The 16,139-nt window shown below is 44.4% G+C and overlaps 1 protein-coding gene and 2 non-coding genes across 6 annotated transcripts in view; 2 read left to right on the top strand and 1 right to left on the bottom strand.

The window, feature by feature from the left end:
• Positions 1 to 11,276, top strand: part of LOC128260080 (FERM, ARHGEF and pleckstrin domain-containing protein 2) — a 30,265-nt gene extending 18,989 nt beyond the window's left edge. The window contains exons 10-12 of one of the 4 annotated variants that reach the window (XM_052992805.1): positions 7,839 to 9,107; positions 9,740 to 10,226; positions 10,643 to 11,276. In XM_052992805.1, coding sequence (XP_052848765.1) covers positions 7,839 to 9,107; positions 9,740 to 10,226; positions 10,643 to 10,721 — 1,835 coding nt within the window. In that variant the 3' untranslated portion in view covers positions 10,722 to 11,276. Of the gene's footprint in view, positions 1 to 263; positions 7,815 to 7,838; positions 9,108 to 9,739; positions 10,227 to 10,642 lie in introns of those variants that run through there. The other 3 variants (XM_052992824.1, XM_052992798.1, XM_052992790.1) reach the window with 3 other exon arrangements.
• A 1,442-nt stretch (positions 11,277 to 12,718) lies between these two features.
• LOC128252987 (U2 spliceosomal RNA) lies at positions 12,719 to 12,914 on the top strand. The gene has a single exon (XR_008267362.1). It is a non-coding gene; the product is annotated as a U2 spliceosomal RNA (small nuclear RNA).
• A 2,933-nt stretch (positions 12,915 to 15,847) lies between these two features.
• LOC128252986 (U2 spliceosomal RNA) lies at positions 15,848 to 16,043 on the bottom strand. The gene has a single exon (XR_008267361.1). It is a non-coding gene; the product is annotated as a U2 spliceosomal RNA (small nuclear RNA).
• Positions 16,044 to 16,139: the final 96 nt, after the last annotated feature.

The raw sequence follows: 16,139 nt of genomic DNA, 5'->3' as shown, positions 1-16,139 counted from the left end.
ATTCGCATTTAATTATTTCTGGTCATCAATGAACAATTTAAATAGACCTAAGCAAAAATCGTCCTATATTCGTTCTCTGAGTGACTTAAAAGTACTTACGTACCACGGTCGCAAAATTGTTTTATCGATTTGACCAGAAAGTTATGATCCGCTTCGGGCAACACCTCGCTTGTTAAACAATATTTAGACATCGCTATGAAATCGAATAAAATCAATAGCTTAACCTTAAATGGGTTTATATGTAAATATGTTTTTATTTTCAGCCCCATCAGGAGGATATTGACATGCAAGCGGTGATTTCGGAGCGCAGGTCCCTGGAGATCCTTAAACGCTCGCTGCCCTCCGAGGATGCCCGCGACAGCGAGGGGGCTTTCAGCCGTAAGCCCTCCACTGCCGAAAGCCTTGACTCATTTGTCTCCGCTGATGATAGCCACTCACCGGCTAGCAAGTCCCCGATTCCCGGGGCTGGAACCGGAACAGAGGGATATCCACACCGAGTGCCCACCATAGAATGCGAGGAGCCATCCATCGAGGAGGACGACAATTCCTCCGAGAGGCGACATCTTAAGGTTGGGAGGCAAGATACAAATAGACTGAGTCTGGATCGCAGTCGCAGCGATGAAACCGGATCCTGGATGACCGTGGAGTGTGACGAGTTCATAGGATCAGATACCTCTGACAATGAGCCGCGCACCTTGGAACCAGATCGAAATGTTCTTGAGACGCAGGCTACTTTAGAAGATGCCAACCCGCTTGAGTACTCCAACTGTGCCACCCCCACCTCAGATTTGAATATCCTTTTAACGCCACCCAACGCAAGTCCCCAAATCGAGAAGTCCGTTCTAGAGACCTTTGAGAAGTACACCGGTTCTTCGGACAGCAGCAAAAAAAAACACACAATGGACAAGCAAAGTGACCGTTCCAAGAGCTCGGATTCCTGGACAAGTGGAGAAAAGGACACAAGTCCTCAGAGACAACAAGATTGGAGTATGTCGGTAGGCAAGGAGAAGAGCTCAGTGGAAGAGGAGTCTAGCGTCAGCTGTTCCATTGCCCGACCTTTTGGTATATCCCAAGAATTTGGTAACGAGGAGGCGCGCAAGTGCCAGGAACTTAAGCAGCGCATGCTCCAGCTGGACGTGGACAAAAATGAGATTTCACCTACAGGATCGAACGAACAAACGCCCACCAACGAGCCGAAAGTGCTGGTTGGCAAGAAACCGAGCACACCCACGCTCGAAAAGCAGAGCCCAATCGACTTGGGTACCAGCACAGAGTGTTATCTGGATCCCATTGAGGAACGTATAGCGAAGATATTGGATCGTGGTGGCGCTCGCACTGAGGACAGTGAATCCAGCTCTGGTGGATCCCGCAAACCACCACGGATTGAGAAACCGGCAAGGGCTAATACGGGAAAGAAGCTATCGGTAACTCGAGCGGAGCCAGGAAAATCGGGTAGTGACCGCAGCTCCCAGGAGTCTAAGTCAAGTTTCGACTCTAAGGGCTCTTTAAGCGTTGAGTCGCGTGGTTCGTTTGAGACGGAAAGCAGTTCTGGGTCTTTAGGGGCGGCGCAAAGGCGTGGTGACCTGGCCCAAAAGGAGCAACAAAGCACCTGGCGTCCGTTTCCCATCGAGAGCTCAAATAGCTCCAGCACAGATGATCCCTGGCATCATGTGGAAACGGATGGGGGCTATGAGCGGTATGATGCTCAAAATCCCTTGCGCGACTCATCGGACAGTGACGTTAAAGAAGTTTCCCCAGATGAGCAGAAGGACGCCAGTGATACTAGCTATCAGGATGAGCTCAACGACTTTCCGGCCACATTCGGCTATCCAGCTATGACAAGTAACTTGGGGGGGATTGGTGTGAACCCCACGGACATTATTGGCTACAGCACTGGCTTCACTTTGGGCAGAACTCTCTCCAGAATCTCGGAACGGAGCACTGCTTCCGAGAAGTCCAGCATGGAGGATGACGTAAGCAAGGCCTCGACGCATTCGGTTAGTATGCGCGATGAATCTGTGGGGTCCACGGACCACCAGCCCAGTTTAAGCTCTGATTCGAGGAGCAATACTAACCTGGCTTACATTTCGGATGCTGATCGACGCACCTCGGCAGAGATGCCCGAAATCCCCTGCGACTCAGCCACTGGTGACCGACTTTCTAGCTTGGGCAGTCTCAATGAACCGAAATCACCAACTCTTGTCACAGGCCGCTTTTCTGTGACCCACGTGGATGAACTGCAGGGCGATGATGTGGAGAGACACACACTCATGTGCCTTTCCAATGCTGGGAGTCAGGACTCAGAGGACTGGCCTCTGCCGGAGATCCCCTTTGATCATGTGCCGGTGAAGCCGGCCGACTCGATGTACGCCATGCCGGATTTGGACAAGCCGGTGCCCAAGTCTTTCTGCTGGAAGGCGAGCCTGTCGTTTCAACAGTCGCAGGACTCCCTGGACTGGCCTTCCCCTCCCTCGAGCACAATCGGAGCTCCCATAGTTGTGGAGAGCATTGAAACTTACTATACCAGTGAAGCCCAAAGTGCTGATAAGGTGGTTTTGGACGAGGACATGGCAGTAGGTCCTCCTGATGTGGCCAAAGTTCTGCCTTACGAAGACACCGCCTACCTTATGTCGGCAGCCTTTGATGACAATGATTTTGGCAGTGAGCAATTACAACCGGATACGGTAAGCTGCCTTAGCTCCACTCTAAGTGCAGCCTCCTGTCTATCGTCCTCTCTAAACGTGAGCTGCAGCACATCCTCCACGCAGGCCACCGCAAGAGTTCAGCGTAAAAGCTCCAGTCCCGAGGTGATAGTCGCCCAGCCCACAAGATCACCAGCTCCTAGAAGCCCTCTCTCGGAAGAAGAGCTTTTTTCCAGCGATGATGTCTTTATGCCAGGCACTATTAAAGTGCAACTATCACCAGATGAGCAACTTAGAAAGCTTTCGAAAGGCTCCAACAATTCTGACACTTCTATTGACGACATTCTGTCGGGCAGCACAACCTATCTGGATGATCAGACCACCGTGCGGAGGAACTATGAAGCCCGTTTGAGCAGCGGTGGAGGGGGAGCGAGCTGCAAGAAGTGCAGCCACTCCAGTCACTCCGAGGAGGAAACCAGTTCCCTAGGCACAGACCTTGATGGAACCGTGAGAATGGGTGGCTTGCAGCAGAAGAAGTGCACACACAGCTCCCACTCGGAAGACACCTCAATTGGACTGAGCATCTCCGAATGGTCCACAGGAACGAACACAGTACGTCAGTATGCTAATCTTTCCGGGTCGGATAGTCTTTCCGCCGTGTCCACGCACTCATGTGCCAAGAGCGAGAAATCGAATCAGACCAAATCGAGCATTAGTTCAATCAATAAATCCGCCGAAAGCCTAAACGAACAGAGCGGTGGTAGTAGCTTCTCGCACAAGTTCAGCGGGGATAATGGCTCCTCCGATGGCCTACGATATGACATGCTCTCCAATTCCGAGACAGACAAGCTCAGTGAACCCACATCTGCCACTCGAAGTGATGACACTACACTGACCCTGACCGAAATGGCCCACACTATCAGCGAGTGGTCCACTTCGAGTAGTCGAACGCTGGTCGGCGTGACTCCCGGAGAGTATCTTCCCCTCAAGCAGGCACTGTCGGGAAATAAGACTAGTCTGAGCTCTCCCAGCGAGGAAAAGCGTTGCGCCCTGCCACAGGTTCATCGAAGAAGCGGAAGCAATGGCAACCAGGCGAGAGCTTCCCAGGAGCAGGTCGACATTCCAACTGGTCCAGAGACAAGTGCCGCCGCCCGGAAACGTCGCTCGCTGGAGATGATGTCCAAGCTATATCAGAGTCAGGAAATTTGCTCCGAGTCAGAGTCGCCGTTTGTCGAGCGTTTGTATGCGCACAGCGAGAAGCTGACGGAGCGCTATCAGAGCCAGGAGTTCGTGCCGCTCCATGGTGGAACTCCAGGACCTCAAATTCCTCCACCCACGACCACTCAGATCCAAACCCAGCAGCCCCAACAAATGCGGCAGAAGCCAAGGGCACCTCAACCCCCCACTAAGCCCAAACCTGCCGTTACTCGACCTATTATGCAGGCTTTGCTTAACAAGATGAAGCAACCAGGACTGGCAGAGCAGGCAGCCGAAGCTGCTGAGGCCGAGGAGAAAAAAGCTAAAACAGCTGTTTCTCCGGCAGTGGTAAAGCCACCGCCACCGCCAGTGCCCACTGTGCCGCCAATTGTGACGCCCAGCGATTTGCCCGGCGACGTGGTGGCTCCTCCACCCAAGCCGCTGGCCAAGCATCACAGCTACGACGACAGGACCCTCTCCAAGACTCAGATTCGAGACTTCAAGACAACCAGCAAGCAGTTGCGGCAGTCGAGCTCCTTCCACGAGCACATGCTGAGCAAGTCGCAGCAGTCGTCACAGGAGCTGCCCATGAGAATCGACGAGGAGCGGGATCCACACTCCACGTCCTCGGCCACCAACACAACCACCACGACCAACACGCTAAACAGCGAAAGTACGGAACCGAACTCTCCACAAATGCCTCAGCGGGCGGATAAGCTGGTTCGCTGTTCACCATACTATTCGAGCAGCTTGAGCTCCGAATCGCCACCAAATCAGTTGCTTCAGAAGCCGCCGAGAAAAACGGCCAGCCAGCTGAGCACTGGGGCCACACCCACCACCCTGAAGAGTCCGCCCAGTGGCAATGATACGGACAGCTCGCTGGACGTGCGGGGTCAGGAAGCGAAAATGAGAAGTAGGGGCTACCGCAAGAAGCGCCAGTTGCCCGCCAAAAGGATAAGGGCTAATATGACAGCTGCTGCTCTACTGGAGCAAGCGGAGAGTTCTGAGTGCTCCGAGGGTTACGTACCGGAAGTGGATTCGGGCAGCTCTGAATACTCATCCTGCCAGAGGGATGACCAGTACCTCGAGTTCGACGAGGAACTGGAAAGAGATCAGGAGCAAACAGACGAGTATGACGACTACCCCCAGTATGGTGGCAAGTTTGAGAGTCTGGACATGAGCGACAATGTGGACGAGATGGGCTTTCCGCGTTACGACCGTCTGGGCCACATCACCAAGCCCATGTATCATCAGGCCTTGGTTATGGAGCGTCCCAACCCAGTGCAGGTTCCAGCCCCTGCCAATCATCCGATGCCTCCAGCCACGGGACAGCCGGTGAAGCCAGCTCGCACCAAGAAAAGGCAACTGAAGCGGGAGGATTCCACGGCGGCAGGAACGTCAGGGTTTTCGGGGGTGGTGCCCACAGTCCGACCCTACCATGGCCGCAGTTACTGCAATCCGGAGGAGAGCGAGTACGAGACTCGGGGCGGCGGACTGTCCGATGAGCTGGCCAACTCCAGTGAGGACAGCTGCAGTGGATTTGGGGGAGAAGCGGGAGCTTCGGGATCGGGCACTATAAGAAGGGGTGCAAGCAAAGGAACGGGACAGGATCAGCAGCAGGGAACGGGAGCCCAAGCTCGACAGCTGCCCTATCCCGACTTTCTGTCCGACTGTGAAACTGAGCCCATTGAGTACGAGCGGTATGCGTGCGGACTGGATATACGTGTGGATCCGCCGCCAAAGTTTCACGACTCGGATGAGCCTAGTGACCAGTAGGGTGGGATCTCAAAGAACTTAGGAGCTAGAGTAACCAAGTGAACCCCAAGAAACCCCATTGCGTGTGCTTAACGAATGCAGCCTTTTCATTTGTTCCGTTGCCTTGGAAATTTTTAGAATGACTCTACGACTTTTACACACGATCCAAGTACTTATAACCAACTTATTTGTAACTGAGACTGATTTACGACAAGCAAAAAAGAAAAAAACAAACAAAAACCCAAGAATCTTACAAGCTGCATCAAAAAACTAAAAACAATTATAACTCTCCTTGAAGCGTTAGAAAATCAAATCAAATTCTAGTAAAAAACATTTTAATCAAACATTACAAAACATAACAAATCAAATAAAATACCTTAAATATTCGAGATGATGAAGCCAGTAGGTCGGTGTAGATTGAGTTGCCTTTGTGCGGTATCTATATATGATAATGTTATAGATCAATTCAACATTTAAATATATATATGGGGTATATTGAGCGGAAACGTTAAACGAGTTGAACAAATTTTAATGCACTGTTTAATCATCGAATAATGGAATACAAAATACATGAATAAAAATGTTTAATTGTTATTTAGCTAATACAACACGAATCGAGACACAGTACTTCAGATTGCAGTTATTAAATGAATATATTATATGATTAATTCAAGTTGCCACGAACTCTGCGCAATTACGTTTCGTATTTCGTCAGTATGGGTTCCAATCCAAGTGTCAAAGCCAGGCATACCTACATGAAAATATCCTGAGTCAAACCTCTAATCTAGTTACGTACACATATTCTCTAAGTTTAGTAATCTCAGATGATGAAGCGACAAATCAGCCAAATGCTTTGAAACACTTATCCAAAAAATCAATGGAAAATGTTTTGAAAAGCTCTCCTATGACATTAAACCCCAATCTGAGGTATTATCCTACCAAAACTCGGCATTATCACAGTATAATGAAAGCATTTACTGCATGCTATTAAGCGGTTTTTTAGCCATATATATTTTATGTAGCACTTGAGCTATATAAGTTTTTCATTTTACGGCAAACGTTCTTAGGCGCAGGTTACATATTTAACTATTACTTACGATTCTCACAAGTGAACAAATGTTGTCTTAGCCATTAGTTCAGCTTAGTACATAAATGTGCCAAAATCGGAGATCCGCGAATGGGAATCTCTATACCAAAAGTATTATATAGGTATAATTGAAATGGGAGCAGGAAACGGAATTAATTGAGACCCTGTTAAGTTTTAAATCCGTTTGGGAACACATAACCCTATATGGGCTAGATTAATGTATGTTTGTTCTTTAAGTTTACAAAAGATGCAATGAGATATTTAAGTGTTGTTAGAGAAGATGAGTGGAAGAGATCGGGATTAGGCAAAGTAAGGTTCGTACAATAATTTTACTAATTTAATTCAGATCAAAAGTATTCGAATCAAAATATATTTGTGTTTAGAATTAATGTTAAATTAACTAAGATCGAAAATTGGTTGTTGCGAACAACGCTTGTACCTAAGTTGATTGAATAGACCATTTGAATCTGATTAATCCATGCAAAAGGACTTTAGTTAGGAGATGGTAAATTATTAAAAACTTTACTAAATGTTTTTTAACACAATTTTAAGTTGCAAACAAAAATAAAGGTAGTTAAAAACGTTTCGATTGAAAAAATTATTTCAAGTGCAAACATATAGTTTATTTCAAAATAACCTTGTTTTTTTCGTAAAGAATGCGAGGCCCATAAAAACCTTAGCTGAATTTTAAAAATCTAGAAAGAAACTGAACATTGCTTTGCAGCACTAAATTCAAACTCAACGTGGTTATTTTGAACAAAAATCGTTTTCTCACATAAGGCCAAAAAACAGACACAAACGAAAAAAAAAAAAAACAAAGGGTGAAGTCTTTTAATAATAAAATCAAGGAAATGTACACGAGCAATCGATTTAGCAAGCATTAAATTATAATTATATAGAAACGAAACTAAATAAATAAAACTTCATTAATCAAAAAAAAAAAAAAACAAGCGTTTGATTACATGAGTTTAATCATTTTATTAAAAATAATTATAAGTTAACCATTTTATTAAAAATAATTATAAGTTTATTTTGAGTTAAGGTAAATACAAGAGTCACTTAAGTTTTATATTTTACTTATGAAGCGAGGTCTAGTTTTGTACGTTTTATAAATTTGTTATTTTGAATTTTGTTTTCATTGCTTGTTACTTTTGTAGATGTCTACCATGGCATAAACGGAAATATGTCGCTGGATAGGCGCGGTGAGATAACCACTCCGCCCACGCGCTACGACCTCACCCTAGGATCGGATAAGTCCTCGTCGCTCTCGCGCTCCGAGGCCGGCACATATGATGTGATCCAGGCGGAGATCCAGCATGCCAAGCGCCAGGAGCTGGCCACCGGCGTGGCCACAGCCCAGCACCAGAACGGACACAACGGGAACGGAAGTGCACACCCGCTGACCACGCAGCACGACATCGAGGCGGAGGTGAAGAAGCGGAAGTGGCCCACCGAACCGAGCTACTTCCTGGCCAAGGAGTTGCTGATGACGGAGCGCACGTACAAGAAGGACCTGGACGTGCTGAACACGACCTTCCGACAAGTCCTAAGTCTCGGGGACGTGGAGCAATTGCAGCCGCTGTTCGAACTTCTCGATTCTCTGGCCCAGCACCACAATCTCTTCCTGCGCGACATCGAGCACCGTTTGGTGCAGTGGGAGGGACGTGGCGGCCACGAGGCCCACCGAATCGGAGACGTGATGATGAAGCACATGGCGGCCCTACCCATCTACGACGAGTATGTGCAGACGCACCTGGACATTCTGCACTGTCTGAACGACATGTACGAGGGGGACGACCGCTTCCGCCAGGTGTACAAGGACTTCGAGCAGCAGAAGGTGTGCTATCTGCCGATCGGCGAGCTCCTCCTGAAGCCCCTCAACCGCCTGTTGCACTACCAGCTCATCTTGGAGCGGCTGTGCGACTACTATGCGGAGGAGCATATTGACTACGCCGACTGCCAGGCGGTGCACCACCTGCTCGTTCGCAGCACCAAGGTGATCCGGGCCCACCTGCCCGACTCTGCTAACTTTGTGGAGCTGTGCGAGTTGCAGCGGGACATCAGCTTCGAACAGTTGGTTCAGCCCCATCGCCGCCTCATCCGCCAGGGCTGCCTGCTGAAGCACTCGAAGCGCGGCCTGCAGCAGCGAATGTTCTTCTTGTTCTCGGACCTGCTGCTCTACGGGTCTAAGTCGCCGCTGGACCAGAGTTTCCGCATCCTGGGCCACGTCCCTGTGCGGTCGCTGCTAACCGAGAACGCCGAGCACAACACCTTCTCCATCTTCGGCGGCCAGTGCGCCATCACGGTCAGTGCGGGCACCACCGCCGAGAAGACCCTCTGGCTGGCCGAGCTCTCCAAGGCGGCTGCGGACATCAAAAACCGGCCACCCAACATGCAACTGCAGCTGACGACGCTTAAGAACTGCAGTGAGTACAAAAGCAACATTGGGATGGGTCGGTACATTTTGGAGTTTTCCATTAAAAAGAGATTTAACAATTGGCGCGTGTTCTCGTTGGTTTTTGACTTAAAAGACTACTATACAATAAGCTAAATTCAATTCAAGCATATATCCACATAAAATATGACAAAATCAAGAAAATAAGTTTAAACCGGTAAGCCGAAGAGAACTTATGTCATGTGTGTTGTAATTGCATTAATATTTTATTCAAATATTTAAAAAACTTCTTAGTGGATATCTTTCTCCAAGTGGATTATATATCTTAAATTCTTTACATGCCTTACATAGCTTTGGCTGCGTTTAATTGCGTTACTTATGTTATTCTGTAACGGGGTAAATCGTTTTTTTTTTATGTAGATCGGGGAGTTTTGATTGCAGGACCAACTATTCAATTAAAAGTGAAGGTTTCCAATCTTCGGTCTCCGAAGCTAGCCTCCGTTTTTCTTGGGCTGTTGCTAAACTTTTTCACTTACTCTCCACTTTCTTGGCTGGCAAGAAAAGCACGCTGCAAGGCCTCGTAAGCAAGCAAATGCACCCCAAAGCACCCCATACCCTCTGCGTGGGATGAAACACTAAACTACGTTTCCTACCGGTTTACAGGTTCCTCGGAGGAGGGTCTGGACATGTTCGGGCTGAGCAATGGCAACAACAGCAGCTTGAACAGCAGCGTGAACGGCGGCGGTCCCCTGACTCCGCATCAACAACAGTTGCAACTGCAGCAGCAGCAGCAGAACAGGACGCAGCCGTCGCGCAGCAACACCGCTCTGCACGTCTGCTGGCATCGTGGCGCCACCGTAGGACTGGGCGATCACTTGATAGCCGCCGAGCACCAACTGTCCGGCTACCTGCTGCGCAAGTTCAAGAATAGCTCCGGCTGGCAGAAGCTCTGGGTGGTGTTCACCTCCTTCTGTCTGTACTTCTACAAGAGCTACCAGGACGAGTTCGCCCTGGCCAGCCTGCCGCTGCTGGGCTACACGGTGGGCCCTCCTGGCCACCAGGACGCCGTTCAGAAGGAGTTCGTCTTCAAGCTGTCCTTTAAGAACCACGTTTATTTCTTCCGGGCGGAGAGCGCGCACACCTACAACAGGTAAGGCTTTTTACTAAGATTACTTACACAGTATATGCTATATTCATAGGGATTTACCAACAAATATCAAAAGATTTTTACAGTTTTAAAAAAACACCCAAAATCAACATTGAGTGGTTTTAAGTTCTTTTGTTCTTTTATAATAGCTTACTATAAGGCTCACTAAACTCAGCTGCTTTAAAATTCTTAAAAGAATTTAAATTTTATTAATTATTTCTGAAAACTGATGAGTTTGTAAAACGTTTTAGAAATCTAAAAACATCCGATGGACGCTAAAAAAAATTTTTTTTCAGTGCCCTTCTAAAGCTAAGAGAAATGTAAATACTTACTTCTTACATTATTATTGCAACCAATAGATCTACAATTATTGAATTTTCAATAACAATAGTTTTAAAATGTTATTTTTTCTCCAACAGGTGGTTAGAGGTTCTGCGCAGCACGACCCAAACCCAGGACTTTAAGAACATCCACAGCCATGCTGTGTTAGGCAACTAAAAAAGAAACTTTTGCTGGCATAGACGCATTGGTCCCCCACGTAATCATTGTGCAATTCCATAAAGGAGGCACTCAAGAACCAGATACGCATAGAGACGCCTTTTAGTATTCTATTTTTATACAACGTATACACCACAATTAATATTTCCATTTTATATATCCCTACTATATCTTCAACTTTACTTACCTAACGTATTCTATTTGTATCCATACAATACCAGCTTTTAGGTATTTTTGTAAATAATGTCTTTGTCGTTTTGTTTGGTTCTACGTATATTTTGGCAATTATTTAATGTATTCCCGTAATAGTATGTTTATGTTGTATCCGTTTTAGTTTTCCGAGTTATGTAACGCTTCGTATCAATTGATTAATCGATACACGCAACGGAAAAATACAAAAAGCAAATTGATTCCAAAATCAAGTAAAATTATTGAAAGGATCTGTGTAATTGAAATTCTATTTTCTTACGTAAAGTATGCAATTTTGTAATCATAAGCTTAAGTCATTAACTTTAATAGATATAAACAAATTAAATAAAAATTTAACAAAATTAATACCGGCTTCCAGTATTTGATTATTTTATATGTTGCTTTGCAGCGCATTTAGACAACAACTTACAACAGGTTTGTAGTTTTGATACGTCTTACATTCTTTAATGGGAACTTGGGCTGTGCTTCAGCCTTCTTCGTCCTTTTTTGGGTCTTTAAGATATTTTTTCTCGAAAACTGAGGGTCGATGGAGAAATTCCAAGAATGAGGTCGTGTTCAGCACACCGATATAAGGCCTATTTAGTCGCACCAATGTATTTTTTAAGACTGTTGCACAGTGTTGTTTATGACATCGTACACAGTAGTTTTAAATAAAAATAACACATAAAATATAAAGTCAAGCCCATACAATTATACTGGTTACTCAGCTAGCTCAATTAAAAATGAATATGATACCAAAATACAATTAGTGTGCGGACGAATTTTTGGAAAACATTCCCCCTTTTGCACAATGTCATTTTGCAATGTGTGCCGCAGACTCGTGGATGAACTTAAGTTCATAAAGGCAACAAAATGTTTGGAAAAAAGAGCGCTCTGGGATCGATGGGGTGCAACCTTGGTGAATCCTCCAACATTTGCAAAACGCATTTTAGGGCTGTTAACTCCAAATTCCAAAATAGGGCTACGCAGAATCAAGTACGCAAATGGAGTACGTCTTAAAATAAGTAAATACAGTAGCCAAACAATAATGTATTTCTACTAGAGGGACAAAATAATAGGTTTAACAATGATTAGCGAGCACAAAAGCCTTAGGAAAAGATTTCATGGGATGGAGAAGGAAAATCGTTCTTTACGCCAGCAGCTGCAAGAATATTTACTAATTATCTTTATCAGCCAAGAACACTGAATTGTTGCCAGGAAACATAGAGGAAGATGATACTGAAATTTGGTTGAACATAGATTTTACTAAAAGAGTAGACAATGGCAAAGAAAATAAGCCTGATGCAGGTAAAATGTACTCCTACTTGTTGACCCTTGCAGAGAAAAATAAAATGCACTCCCAAAAATTTAAATTTTGTTTATATATTTTCAAAATATAATTAATTTTGTTGATGTGTATATAGTGTATGCTGCGACTCCCCCAAGCCATTGGCAATGTCATTCAAAAATATTAATAATTAGCGGTAGAGTCGATTGATCTGACTATCATTTACAAGGACGGAAACGCTTCCTTTGAACCATAATGTTAATATTATATTGCCTACATTAAGTCTCAAGATGCACATTGCAAATTGAACACATGCCCGTTGGAAAATAAACGAAATTCTGTAGTGTAAAGAGAAGGTCTGGGCACTTACCCGTATGCCTGTTCAACAAAGTAACTATGCTAAAATTCCAGGTAGAAACATCTCCTGAATAAGAAGAAATGGGATATCTATATCACTTATAATTCCCAAATGGTTTTAGCTAACGGCGCATAAAGTCCTCTCATAGGAGTGTTATTAGTTATCGCTTCTCGGCCTTATGGCTAAGATCAAAGTGTAGTATCTGTTCTTATCAGCTTAACATCTGATAGTTCCTCCATTGGAGGACAACAAATGTTAAACTGATTTTTGGAATCAGACGGAGTGCTAGGGGCTTGCTCCACCTCTGTCGCGGGTTGGCCCGGTATTGCAGTACCGCCGGGATTTCGGCCCAACTGATTGATATATTAAATTATATAACGGATTCCGTTAGGATATTTAAGTGTCATGGTTTCCCAAAACCAACAAATCGTAAAACCCATGAGAAAATTGCTTCATGCGACGTTTTCCAATTCAAACAATTCAAAAAGGAAGCAATGCAAACTTTTTATATAAAAAAAATATTATTATATTTTATAAAAATTAAATATTCTTTAAAAGTATCTAAATATAATATTTTAATAAAATTAAATGCGTAATCTGAATTAATAAAAAAATGTTTAAAATAGAGTTTTTTATTTTTTTACGATGAGCACCGGAAAGCGTTCGCAAGAATACTTCTATATATAGCCGCAAAATTCAAAATCAAGAAAGAATAGTCCGATATACTACAAGACTACATTTTCTCGCCAGGTTTTTGCTCTGAGTGTTGGTTTTTTATCTAAAGATTATGATTTGTTTCCTTGCAGATGTATAATTTCAAGGATGAAATATTATATTATAAACTGAGACGCAGTTGTATTTGGCAACTAAATTTCATGCAATTAAATTGTATTGAGAAGTCGGTGCCGTCTTTGCACTCTCTTTTAATTGAACAAAATACAATTGTCTTATATATGAATAAACAAATACCTATAAATAGGATACAATAATAATAGGATAACCGATTTATATCAAATATCTTAATGCTATAAAAACTCCATTTGAAGCAAAACCAACAACAACCATACTCAAATTTAAAAAAAACCGATTGTTCCTATGGGAGCTATATGCTTTAGTCGTCCGATTTTGATGAAATTTAAACCGTAAATCGGAAATATTTTACCATTACTATATGTCGAAGAACTAAACAAAAAATTAAAAAACAGCAAACTTATAATTTTTTTTCATTTATTTTTCCGATTGTTCCTATGGGAGCTATATGCTATAGTCGTCCGAATCGGCTCGTTCCGACTTATATACTACCTGCAATAGAAAGACAACTTTTGGGAAAGTTTCATGCAGATAGCTTTAAAACTGAGAGATTAGTTTGCATATAAACGGACGGACAGACGGACAGACGGACGGACAGACGGACGGACAGACGGACGGACAGACGGACATGACTAGATCGACTCGCCTAGTGATGCTGATCAAGAATATATATACTTTATAGGGTCGGAAATGTCTCCTTCACTGCGTTGCAAACTTCTGACTGAAATTATAATACCCTCTGCAAGGGTATAAAAATTAGCCATTTGGGCCGGATTGTTCATATGGCAGACATATGATTTAAACTTTATCTGTGTTCAAATAAAACAAGAATGGAAGCAAACTTCGGCAAGCCGACTTTTATATAAACTTGAAATTGAAATATTGAAATATTCTTAAAAACATCTTTATTTTGATTCATATGGGCTTAAAAACCTTTAAGCATTGATGATTTTTAGCTAAATTATCAAATCGATCCTATGGCAACTATTTATAGTTGCTTTGTTGTTTTTAAAATTAAAAACAGGGCTAGATTTCCTCTCCTAGTGATACTGATCAAGAAATGCAATATGCCTCCAGGAAATGAATCCGTGAACATAGGGTTGTTGCAGACACTGTCTGGCAGTGTATTGGCCTTAGAGCAGAATATTCCGATTTTGTTTATTCCAAACCGTCAGTTTTAAATAGATTCAAACTAAAATTCCATTCATGTTGAAACAACACATAGTAAGAAATTCCCACCTTACAACGTTTTGTGGGCATGCAACAGATTAATTCGACGTTTATCAAATTAGATCTGCGTTTTGAAGTCCCAGCATAGAGTAAGAAATGTATAGAGGCACCATTTGCTCTGCCCGGACCTCTGCCCAAGCTCTGCTGAGAGCCATGTTCGAAGCTAACCTTGATTTCCCACCCCACTTTTCAGTTTTTGGATCGAACTTGCAATTCGGTCCCATGGTGAATTTGCAACTGCACTGCTCGCACCAGCCCTTAGCAATGGGAGCGAGCAGTTCAGATGCAGAAACTCACCGCGGGACCGAATTACAAGTTCGAATCGAACCGTGAGAGACTGAAAATTTCCCCTGTTTTAGTCTAGGTGGCATCACTGGAAAAGTCACTCGAGAGAGCGGCAGAGCAAATGGTGCCTCTATACATTTCTTACTCTATGGTCCCAGCTTTTCCTGAAACATAGAGTAAGAAATGTATAGAGGCACCATTTGCTCTGCCCGGACCTCTGCCCAAGCTCTGCTGAGAGCCATGTTCGAAGCTAACCTTGATTTCCCACCCCACTTTTCAGTTTTTGGATCGAACTTGCAATTCGGTCCCATGGTGAATTTGCAACTGCACTGCTCGCACCAGCCCTTAGCAATGGGAGCGAGCAGTTCAGATGCAGAAACTCACCGCGGGACCGAATTACAAGTTCGAATCGAACCGTGAGAGACTGAAAATTTCCCCTGTTTTAGTCTAGGTGGCATCACTGGAAAAGTCACTCGAGAGAGCGGCAGAGCAAATGGTGCCTCTATACATTTCTTACTCTATGCCTGAAATCTTTTATGTCATTGGCCCAGCCATAGAGTAAGAAATGTATAGAGGCACCATTTGCTCTGCCGCTCTCTCGAGTGACTTTTCCAGTGATGCCACCTAGACTAAAACAGGGGAAATTTTCAGTCTCTCACGGTTCGATTCGAACTTGTAATTCGGTCCCGCGGTGAGTTTCTGCATCTGAACTGCTCGCTCCCATTGCCAAGGGCTGGTGCGAGCAGTGCAGTTGCAAATTCACCATGGGACCGAATTGCAAGTTCGATCCAAAAACTGAAAAGTGGGGTGGGAAATCAAGGTTAGCTTCGAACATGGCTCTCAGCAGAGCTTGGGCAGAGGTCCGGGCAGAGCAAATGGTGCCTCTATACATTTCTTACTCTATGGCCCAGCCGCCATGACACTTTAATATCCTAACGGATATCCGTTATATAGTTTTATATATCAATCAGTTGGGCCGAAATCCCGGCGGTACTGCAATACCGGGCCAACCCGCGACAGAGGTGGAGCAAGCCCCTAGCACTCCGTCTGATTCCAAAAATCAGTTTAACATTTGTTGTCCTCCAATGGAGGAACTATCAGATGTTAAGCTGATAAGAACAGATACTACACTTTGATCTTAGCCATAAGGCCGAGAAGCGATAACTAATAACACTCCTAACAGAGGACTTTATACGCGGACAGCTAAAACCAGTTGGGAATTATACAATTATAAGCGATATAGATATTCCATTTCTTC

Source organism: Drosophila gunungcola, chromosome 3R (assembly GCF_025200985.1).
Source record: "Drosophila gunungcola strain Sukarami chromosome 3R, Dgunungcola_SK_2, whole genome shotgun sequence".
Taxonomy (NCBI): Eukaryota; Metazoa; Arthropoda; class Insecta; order Diptera; family Drosophilidae; genus Drosophila; species Drosophila gunungcola.
Note: the sequence above shows the minus strand (reverse complement) of the source record. Positions and strands in the feature narration are given on the sequence as shown.